The sequence below is a fragment of the Harmonia axyridis genome, chromosome 1 (genome assembly GCF_914767665.1).
Source record: "Harmonia axyridis chromosome 1, icHarAxyr1.1, whole genome shotgun sequence".
Lineage (NCBI taxonomy): Eukaryota > Metazoa > Arthropoda > Insecta > Coleoptera > Coccinellidae > Harmonia > Harmonia axyridis.
Genome location: NC_059501.1, coordinates 11,602,874 through 11,614,951, shown reverse-complemented (window position 1 = coordinate 11,614,951; position 12,078 = coordinate 11,602,874). Strand labels below are relative to the sequence as shown.

Below are 12,078 nucleotides of genomic sequence, written 5' to 3'. Positions count from 1 at the left end.
ATTGCAAAACTCACAAAATTCCAATCATCTATCTTATATAGTGGAACAAAACTATACATTCATAATATCATTTGCTCTCAAAGGTGCAGGTAATGGATGGACAAGGTTTCAGTAAGTAAGTAAGGCCTATTACAGCATTAATGAGAACTGATATGATTATACTTCACACTTGATGTAAAACTGACCTATCTAATACATTTTCATGTCGAACTGGATCAATAAATTTATTGTTATTTTTGTTATTCAATTTAACATAGTATTCAGGTGTAATACCCTTAAATTTCAAACCTTTGCAGTCAAATGAGCTCCATTTGTAATAACATGGTGGTCCCCAATAAAAATCTGGACTCACCTCAGAACAAGATATCAAGCTGTGTTAAAATCCAAATTTAGATACAGCATCATCTTGTATGGTAATAACCTACCATGCAGCCTTATTGAAAAGTGACCTGAATAGATGTATTCGATATAATAGGATTGTTAATAAAATCATTGATAATGATATAACATTCAATTGTATAGGTATTTGTAATTATTAAAACCAGAACAACAATATTTGAATATCATATTTGCTATTTCAAATCTCTTTTCATATTGAATATTTTTTCGAATCGAAAATATGCCTGCACTATAAAAATTCTGCGTATAACAATGATTTAGAATAAGATGAAAACATCGGGAAGGTTAACAAAATTCATAAAAATAATGACATTAATTATGCATCCAATGAAATAATAATTAAAGATTCGATAACCTTTGAAGGATTTATTTCTATTCTTAACAAATTTTTAGATCCACGCCACTGACTTCTATTTACGACAACACACTTTGTTTGTAAACAAACAGTGTTTATTATGGGAACAAAACATTCAGTTCATCTAGTAAGGGATTGCTCCATCTTGTTGTAAATAATCTAAGTTTTTAATCATAACATAACCTTCAAGAAGGAACCACAGAACTGACAGTCAAAAAAAGGAGCAACCCGTCCAGCAGAGAAAATCAACGTTACCAAACTGATAGGTACCTATCAGTAGCGGAGCGACTTACGCTACCGATCTTTCTGCTGAAAGCGCCCAATGTTGTCGCGAATGTGTATCTTATTCCCTGAAGTGATTATTAAGAATCGATTATCGAATGTCTCATCATATGATAATAAGATCATAAGTATTTCCTGGACTAATTTTTCAAAAGAATATTTGCATGTTATCTCGATGTTATCACTATATTAGCTATAACTTCACCGGAATGTATTTCACATTGACTTTCTGGAAAAGATTAGTTTTGAGTGATACAGGGTGTTTCACAGCGATGACCTATTTTATAAATAAATATGAATAAAACACTTTTTGTTCAACTGAATCTTGGGGATAGTCAACCGTTCTGGGCTTAAATTTGCAACGAGACAGTAATTATCTTCAACAATACAACAAATACATTTTCTGAAATTCGCTTACATTTTTCACATTGAATTTATTCTGTACAATATAACCGAGAATATAACAATAACCTGCTATATAAGTATTCCTCAACATTATCTATAACGTTACCTTCGACAATGAGATTTGAATGTAGGTACCTAGTAATTATATTCTTGGTTCTGGTAGGTGAAATTAATATTTTCATAGAACTTTTTTGATATCAATATTAGAGAATGTCCGTGATTTCAAAGTAAGGAGTGACTGAACCTTAACCTTTTTTTCTTATTCAGATGGTTGTCATATGGAAATGTGGTACTGCCAACCACAGTAGTCTACAACCTTGAGGGTCGAAGAGTAGCCGAATGCCAGAATTTCAATAATTTGTCATTCTCCAACTAGTGGAGCTTTCTTAAACATTATAGAATGAAGCAATTTGAAATTGTAAACTGTAATAAATACATACGTTTCATGGAACTACAAGAATTATCGAAAATTCCAACCAAGTGAAAATCTGTATGATGAAATATCATCAACATTCAATTGAAAAATACCTAATGCTCTTGATTTCAAGATTTTTTATTTTTGTTTCCTGTATAAAGCACCATCAATCGAAATGTATATTGATGAAATGCTTGCCAATTCAATATGCAATAATCAAATTATTTTTATCATCTTAAATCTAGACAAATAATACATTTATAAAGTTATAAGCAAAGATTATTGTTGCACGACTAGTCGCAGATTTGTTTTTACCTAGTTAAATTCTATATTTTAATGATACCTAACCTTAATGAATAATAATATTCACTCAAAAAAAAGTACCACAAAATAAAAATTCCAAAAGGCCGATTAACTTACATACACAACAAAACAATAATAAATTAAAAAAGTCCCTACTTTGGCGTTTACCGTATCTTGATTTCAATTTCTACCTTAAATTAAAACTCACCCTTGTATTTTTTCATTATTCAGTTAACTTCCTTGTTGATTATTCGACAGGATAGTAATCCCCATCTTCGGTCTCAAAAATGTAGAAGTGTTCTTGATTTTTCTACTTATTTGATATGTCACTTGCTGATCACTCCACAGAACGAAAAAATAGAGAGGTATCATCTTCAGCTTCGGTTTTGACAGTAAAGTTATTATGAAGACACTGAGGCAAGAGAAAGAGATGATACCATGCGCATCTTAGCTTAGGTTATGTGATTTTAATGATAACATTTCTATAGAATATTTTCTTCTTCTTCTTTTATGAGGTCATGGCGTTTTCATAAAATTAATTTGAAGTAAGAGAGACATTGAATATTTGTTCTTTTCAAATATTGAACTGTTACGGCCATTACTTTCTGTTTTCACTGTTGATATAATTTTATTAGTTTAAAACTTGTTCAAATACATACACTATTCTGTGAAGGTAACTACACTTATTTTTTTTAACGGATATCAGCGCCATCTAGGAAGGAGTAGCGATATCATACTTGAATTTTCCTCAGATATCATTCCCTTTTCTTTCGGAAATTTAATGAACTACCAACAACAAAAAGGACGGGAAAAAACATGTTAGGTATATTGTTCATGAAAAATTGTTGGGATAGATATTCATTCGATTTTATAATAGGGATATGGTTCCTCGTGTAATCATGTGATCTATAATTAATTTGTAATTTCCTTTTTCAATGAACATCAGTTCAGGTAGTTGTATATTCAGATGAATAAAATATTCCATTTCATAATAAGAATAATCTAATAAAGCGCAATTACCATAATATTCATAAAAGCTCCTACACCAAATTTTTACCACATCTTTATAGACGGCTGTGGTAAATATTTGGTGTAGGAGCTTACATGAATACCATGGTGGATGCGCTTTATTAGATTCCGCAAAATATACTGAGTGAGTCAATGATGAGACGAATAAATTGATTCATTACGGTATACTTCTGATTGTTCGAATTATGATATTCAGAATTTCTTCAATAATGTTGCTTTTAGATTAAATAAAACTTCGTGGTATTTTCAAGATTATTTCTTTATCCATCATTTTGATCTGCGTTTAATGCATTTTTCTGTAGTATAGAGCCACAACAAACGGACAAACTCAGATTACTCTGGATTTTTTTCACTCTAATATTTTATTCTTACAGATTATTGGTGTGTATTTGAGTTTCTAAAATTCTAGATAAAAAGTAATTTGTTGAATAGAAAATTTTCAACATTAAAGAATAACTGAATTTTTTATGGATTTGGGGTTCTCTAGTCAAAATAAAACACAAGTGGTAATTGGCATTAATTTACTCTCAATAAAAAGGCACAGTCTTTGGTCTTAGCCACTTTGAAAGTTCCAGAAATAACATAATCGATAATAAATTATAATTTATAAATATTACATAATGCACTTCAATGATTATATATTCCTTTTAGGAATGAACCAATGATAACAATTTTTACAGAAACATATGGATTTTCTTAAAAATAAAAATGCTTCATTTTATCATACACAGTTCCACATATGGTCCCAAACAATGAGATTCCTCCAATTTTTCAAAACTTCACTATTCCTCTGAAAAAGTGGTAAATTCCGAATACTTAGTGATATTTGAAATACATTGTGATGGGTAGTATCCTTCAATAAATGAAATTCGAAAAAATTTGTCTCATCAACAAATTGGAATCGAAAAATTGGAAATCCCACAGCACCAGATAATTTCATAACTCAAATCGCCTTAATATAGTACATTCTCGTCGAAAATGTGTATAAAAGGCGAAACACAAGATTTTTGATTCAGAACACTGATGAAAAGAGCTGAACTCGTTTTTAAGCAGAATAAAAATTTCAACAATTTTTGAACTTTCAAATGTTTGACTCAAGCGAAATCTATAACCATCAAATATCCTGTGTCTTCGGTACTTAAAATTTATATCTCTGTACATCTTTCAAAATTTTTTTCGTTCATTTCTCTACATGCAAAAATATACAAAATTATATAATTTCAAAATTCTATTAAACTGTGACATCAGTTTCTCAAATATATTAGGTATGGCAGTTCGAAACATTCTTCGATTCTAATTACATATGTTCAACTTTCGTATATAAAAGAGAGGGAGATTCATTCTTCAGAAATCGTATCTTATGAATTATTGCTTTCACAGAAAAATGTACATTCTTCAGATTAAGGCTTTATTGAGGCACTTGATTCGATGCAAGCCATTCAAATTTGTTTCAGTTTAAACATCAACTGTACAGGACTAGAAATTCCAAATGACAAAACAAGAAACTGATGTCAATTTACAAGAAAAATCTCGAGCGTATATAATATCAATGAAATTTTCCCTACTTCGGATATTACAAAGTTAAAGCGAATTCAATTGGAAAGAGGCAAGTAGTGGTTGAATATTTTAGTTCGTATTTTTCTGCAACTACACTCTTACTTGAATTTGTTAATGTCTTTCACTTTTATTTTAAAAAATTACATCAGTTTTTCTGGCTACAGGCCTTTATATTCTACAACTTTGACTCTAAAGTTTTCCAAACCATGCTTTAAGGCATTTCTCAAGGAACTGTTATTATCACTCAGTTCAAGTTTATTGAAATTCAGTACGACGAGATCACTCAAATTGTTATTGCTCTACAGAAAAAAAAAAATTTTTAAATTTGAACCAACACTCTTAGAAACTGTCTATTAGACTTAAACTTAAGGAGCCAATTTGAAGTATTAATTCTCATGGTTTGGAAAAATTAGTTCAATAATATAATAGAAACGGTTAATCTGTAAAAAAGTAATAAGACGGACGGAACAAAAATCAGCACCGTTCCAATATTTATATTACAAAACTCAGCCTTCATCGTACTTTTAAAACCATCTCTTTTAATATTACTCTTCTTACCAAATTCACAGTCTTAATACTGCTGACTTATATAACATTCAGTGTTGGTACATTTTAACTGCAGTTAGTAGCAAGAAGGGCGTCTAACAGCTTTGAGGATAATTTCAGACGAAATAAATAGCGGCAATATACAAATAAACTTCTTAGTTCATAACAATGTTGATTAATAAATATAATTGCAAAAATAACATTTTTTCACTGGCATTAAATATTTCTGGATAAGTTCAGATATATCGTCAATTACTTAAATATTGTAAATATTAGGGTAGATAGTTCACGGTGATAGTACATACTATCACGATAGTCCTATCGTGATAGAAAATGAGCCTTTAGAGCACATAATTCTGAATACCCTACATCAGAGAGAAGAAGATTAGAACGATACGTTTAATAAACCTTTTGTTCTCTGAAGAAACAGAAAAAAAGGCCCGAAAATCAAGACATAACAACAATCAAATTACTCAAAGCTGTTAGTGACCACCAAACAATTCAACAATATGATCACAAAAGTCGTTTTTCCTTCAGAAAGGTACACTAATTGTCCTAAATACAACTCCTGGAATGGTGTAGATCCAATGTTATCAACGCACCTCCAACAAACATAATCACTCGTGTCCAAATCTGGCTCTAAAACGGGCCTTATGCTTGGATCACCTACATGGCGAAAGTAAAATTTCTAACCAACAGGGACAGGACGTAATCTCTTGTCTGGAGTATCTAGGTCCCCAGCCCTTAACGAAGCTGAGTCTTATAGAGTTTTTGTCTATAGGTCCGAAATGTTGCGTCCTCTTGAAATTCCAGTCGTTGTTATTGCGAGAAACCCTGATGGGATCGAAGATGCACAGACAATAGTCAGCAGGTACACGTGTAGGGGAGGCAGAGTCGAAGTCGTCTAAACTGAGGGAGTTGACGAAGATTGGGGAATCTGATCGGTTATAGACCCAGACTGAATCTCCTTCATGGGATATAGTTACTCCTGAAAAAAGAAACTCATTAGCACCTTTCACTCAAATAATTCTAATTGGAAGATGTGAATAGAATTGGGACTAGAGTCGAACCTTGAAGGATACCAAGGAATTTTTTAAGTTCAACTGGAGACTCACCTAAACCTATTTTATCCCTAGTTCGGGTAACCGAGTCAGGTGGGCTAAAACTATGCCTGGCCAGTGTTTCCAGCGATAAGCCATCACCATAGGGCACTTGACCGAAGACATTCACAGCCGGTTGCTCCACAGGGTAGAGGGGTCCAACTCTTTGTCCCATCTCCCAATAGGCTAACTTACACCAAGATAGAGTGTTCGTCAAAGAACCTGGAAAGAAAAACAGCAATTAGAAAAATAATTATTCATACCTAGAAGGTTTTCGTTACAATGTGATGTTTTTCACGAATTCATTGATTTGAAAGTGTGGAATATGGGAATCACACAAAACACAAACATGGTGTAAAGTGAGGGGTGAGACTTTTATGGAAAAGTTTCAGTTGAGAAGGATTGTCCACGTGGTTTGTCGCGTATCAGTCAAACTTTGGTAGGTACCCATTCATTTCCCCTCTGGCGCTCCTGCGATGACCAAACTTTGTACGTTGTACGAAGTTGTACATTCACTTCATTTTTCTTCCTTTTTCGAAGCAAATAAGTAGAGGGCAGCACTGTACGACGACTTTCACGAAATTATAGTTTTACTCCTTTTGTAATAACCTTTGGTAGTGTTTTTTTCCACGAATATTTCTAAAATATATCAGTGCTTTGTACAAAGTGCATATCATTTTTTTTTTGCGAAAAACGAAAAGATACCGAAGTTTTTGTTTTTTTCATTCGCAAATTAATAGTAAATACTAACACAAGTTGCAGAATGGGTTTCTATTCCAACACGATTGCGAAATTCGAACGAATGAGTATTGGAATTGCCTTCTGCAACGAGTATTAAACGATATTTCGAGCGATAATTTCTCTATTCCAGTCAAGTTTTGTGAAATATTGTCGTAATTCAATGAAAAATTCAGATTATATATCCTAGTGACTTTTGTATTGTATCTTGGAAGTTGGTGTGACTGTTACAAAAATTGACAGATTACGGAATTTGAATATGAATCGTACGTTTCGATTTTGAAATAATTTACAATTACGCATTAAATTCGTGAATTATGTCTGACGAAATCGATTTAACACCACCAGAATTAAAAAAAAATTGCGAATAATGTTGCGAAACATTTCACTATATCCAAATTATATTAAATCGACAATTATTTACGTTTGTTGAAATTTGATAGGATTGGAAGTCAGCATAGACAACCACAAAACGAAAAATATATCTGAAAACGATGCTGTAATGAGTCCATTACAGCACTGTTTTTAGAACTGTAATGAACTCATTACGATAGTGAAATAGAGCAAAATATTTAGGTACTTTCTTGCATCTAGATTATTGTTGAAGGAAATTATGTGAAAACCCGATAAAAATCGGTGAAATATCTCTTATTTCGTTTTTGGGCAGCCACGTGGTGGCATTCCCTCTCAAGTTCGATTTGACCCCCGATATCGTCGATAATATATCGCGAAATTCATTTAAAACGAGTCGGTCGAAGAATCGATGTAGTACATCGTCTGGTTCGGTTCACCTTGCATCAAATTAGCCAGAAAAGTGGGCACCCAGCGAGGTTTTTGATTTATGGCGAAACGTGTACAGGTATGAATTATGAAATCGACCCGTCGGCCCCGCAAAGAGCCACGATACAACATAGCCGGTCGATGGCAAGGGTGAACCAACTGGACAAATGGAATATTAGTCGGCCATTCCATTTGAATATTCATACACGATGTTCCCAAATTGAAGGAACAAAAAAAATTACTGATTTCTCGTATCTTCTTAAGGTTGTAGACTACTTTGCGCTGAAACTGCAATTCCGCTAGATGGAGCTACCCGAAAATTTTTGGTAGATTTGTACCTGACACACCCATTCTATTTGAAGAACCGCCTGTTTGGTATTTATTGCCCCTAATAAAAGCCAAACCACTACTTTGCTGCCTAGTAAAACAAATAACCATTTTGGAACGATCATATTGAATAGGTATAACTACAATATTTTTAAACGCCAAGTCTTATCGTCAATTCTTTCAATAAATGATAATAATAATATGTCTTCATTTCAAGTAAATTCAAAGTTATAGTATGAAACCAAACTTTCAATTTAAATGAAATTAAGTCAAAATTTTGAGCTTTATCCAGCTTCATCAAAATATTCCCTCAAGGTATATGGTTCCAAATTGAAAAGCAGATATTTTACTCTATTTCTGAATGTTTTATAATGTGATATGCATTTTTTCATTTGGAAATTTATTGAAAGTTTTTATAGCAATATAAGAAGGATATATCTCATTTAATGTGAGTATATGAGTTGGAAAGTTTAGATCTAGATTTTTGGTATAAACTACAGGGATTTTCAACTGAGAATTTATACTCAAGTGCAACAAGTGGTATTCATGTAGGCATTCACAGCTTAGGGCACTTTTAGGGGTATTATTATCTTCATTATGTTTGGTTTGTAATGACAGTGATCGAACCAAAGAAGTTTAACTCATAAGAAACATGTTCCAAATCACCACTCATGCGCACCCTAAAATGTTAGTCTACTGAGTGTATTTAGAGCTGTTGCACGTGAATTGTCGTTTGAAACCCTTTTCTAGCTTTAACCTAGAAAGATATGAAATTCGCTTACAAAATTAGACTTTCAACTTTAAATTTAAGAATATTTAAAATTGAAAGTCTACAATTTTGAATTCTGTAAATCAACAACACAGTACAATGATAAAAATACGCCATTTTAAAGGTTAACCTAAGTTACTATGGTCATAGCCAACGATAAAATTTTCATAGAAAAGGGTTAATATTTTTCTGGTAATTTGCTCAATTGGTCGGCCACCGTCTCAAGAAGGGGGCCAGCTGTTGGAAATCGATCGGTATGCGGTTCGCGGCGCCGGAAGATGGACGCTTGGCGCCACCTTTGCAGACGTCACTGACACACACACACCAGTCGAGGTGACTACAAAGTTCCGAGGAATCCGTTAAAAACCTGATGGTTGTCCTACTTCGTTTGTCGTCGTTACCATTTGTTTCCAAGTGATAAACTAATCAACGAATGGGACGGATGAATTACAGATGTAAATTCCATCGGTTCTAATAATATTCGGATTCGTTTGGAAAAACAAGTTTGTGGATCTATGATTACCTTTAGATTGGTATGGAATGCGAAGAGCAATTTGAAAAAAATGCGGGTTTTTTTGGTTTATTAATTTTTTTTTATCTCGTAGAGATATCTTTTGATTAAATCAAATATTCAATATTTCAAATTTCGGAAATAATAGAGATAAGATTTTTTTTATTAAATCAAATCATAATTATAGGTGAAACTTTTTAAATTTGGTGATTTTGTAATTGATAGTTGATAATATGAGATAAAAAAAAAGAATGTCGCTAATTCGGGCTCAATTTTTGAGAAAATTAATTTGAAACTATTCAAACTATAAGAGAGAATTAGAAAATGGTGTGAAATGAAAAGTTCTCATAACTTCTTTATTACTGGTGCTATAAACATGAAACAAAAACATTCAACAGGCACTTTTTTCAGTAGAATGCAAATAGTTTTCAAGTTATATTACATACTTATGTTTCTTTAAATGTGAACAATAAAAATTTCTATAACAAATAAAACCACTCTTTTCCTTCTTCAGAAATATATAAAATGAAATATAGATTTCTTATCAAACTATAAAAATCATCAAAATTTCCGGCAAATCAACCAGGTGCTTATCTAAGATAATCTGTGAACTTCAGATAATTAAAATATTCGGTGGTCAAGAGAAGTATACTTAGGATTTCGATTTTTTCATGCTCTCACTATAGACAACGGTTCTGGAACACCGTTAACACCTTAATTTTGAAGAAATTTGTATCCTGCTATGGAGGATTCAATTGATGTGTCCTAGCTAATGATATATTGCTTATTTTTATTTTTAATCTCAAATGTTTATTGTATTATAACTGCATGCAACTTTCAAATGACGAAATCCAAGAATTTCTAATCTAATTTCACATCCATTGTAATGCTGACCGATATATTTGTGGTCTAATTATAATCCTACCCTTTCTATGATCGGCAGCCAACTTAGTCAAAGACCTACAATTTTCGAAAAACTATCCGCAGATTTAATTTTAGAAAATATCATGATTTTATAGTTATCATCCCATTAATGAGTTATTCTTCGAACAAGCTCTTCAAAGGTGCACATTCAGTATGCGCAAGCCGTTCATAGAGTCATATTCACACGCTTCTTCTTCGGCAAGTGGTAATGAGCGCAGTAATACCTTAAATTATCTCCGGTTGCATACAGATTCATCAAACACCTCTTGTACAGATCTCATGTTACCAGACGATGAACGCGGGTTCACATTTATATCTGTCAATTGCAGCGTTGTATAATGAAAAGCTAGCGCTAGCGTACCCGTAGCGCACTTGAACCTCAGGAATGTCAGACGGATGACTACAAACTAATTACAATGTAAGAAAATTGCGGTATCCTATTCCAAACGGACAACTCTTGTTACTGTTCATTAGCCAGCGAAATCATTAATTGTGCGCAGATTAGAAGAATCAATTTATAATAAGCTGTTTCTTCGGAATCCGCGAGCGGCTATGTGAACGCAGCTATGGGAAACTGCCGTGCTGAACTATGCAGACGCGTGAAAAAAGAAAGTCGAGAAGTAGATCACTTGATCTTATGTCAGATGGTACTGGATTTAATGAGCAATAAAATTGATAACGCCGGTTATTTATTGTGGCCTATCCGTTTTATAATCGTCGTGAGAGTTTCTATGCACCGTGGAAATCGTTATCCGTATCTGTGGATTTTCAGGAAATGCTCAGGATGCACAGATATTAATTTCGATAAGTGTTAATGATAATAACGGAAGGTATCGGTTCGTTATGTCTAAGATGCATTGAATCCCTGGTGTGTGTACTGATTTGATTTAATTTCAGACTTTTTGAGAGACCCACCTGTTGCTTTGGCGTTCTGTAAGGTGGCACTCTTCCGAAATTTTCGAATTCCCGTTATCTGCCTGGCGCCGTTTAAAGATGAAATACTGATTTTAGACTTTACAAACTTTCACAATATATTGAAATTCAGTTCCTATCGAATTTTTAATAAAATGAATGGTATACAGGGTGTTTCCTAAACATGCGGCAAAAATTCAGGGGGTTGTTCCTTGGACTATTTTAAGCATGTTTTGTCCTTGGATGATTTTTGAAAAACCTCTTTGTTTCGAAGATACAGGGCGAACAACATTTTTCATATTTTTAAAATTAATAATAGTTTAAATGAAAATGCGTACCGCACTGTGTTTACTAAGTAGGTACAATTTATTTTCAAATTTGTTTAACAACATTCCAATTACTAAAAACGGCCAGTTTTTTGACTAAAAATTGATAAGTGCAGATGGTAAAGGAATACAGATTAAACACGGTTTTCATTTGAATTCGTTTTGTGATGTATTAGCAATTAACATTTTATCTTTGATTATTATGAATCGCTATACAAACACCGAGATGACTGACATGCATTTCATTTATGGTTTTTGTAGGTTGAGTTGAATTTTCATGTAATTTTTCATAATTAAATGTTATTATCTGAAATTTTATTTCCCCTATATCTTCGAAACAAATAGGTTTTTCAAAAATCATCAAAGGACAAAATATTCTTAGAATAGTCCAAGGAACAAC

At 32.7% G+C, this 12,078-nt stretch overlaps 1 protein-coding gene across 2 annotated transcripts in view; it reads right to left on the bottom strand.

Annotated features, from left to right (window-relative positions):
• Nucleotides 1-3,695: 3,695 nt before the first annotated feature.
• Nucleotides 3,696-12,078, bottom strand: part of LOC123682197 (mothers against decapentaplegic homolog 6) — a 77,098-nt gene continuing 68,715 nt past the window's right edge. For both annotated transcript variants that reach the window (XM_045620711.1, XM_045620719.1), the window contains 2 exons: nucleotides 6,407-6,613; nucleotides 3,696-6,279 (listed from right to left, as the gene is read on the bottom strand). In XM_045620711.1, the coding sequence (XP_045476667.1) occupies nucleotides 5,954-6,279; nucleotides 6,407-6,613 (533 nt within the window). In that variant the 3' untranslated portion in view covers nucleotides 3,696-5,953. The remainder of the gene's footprint in view (nucleotides 6,280-6,406; nucleotides 6,614-12,078) is intronic.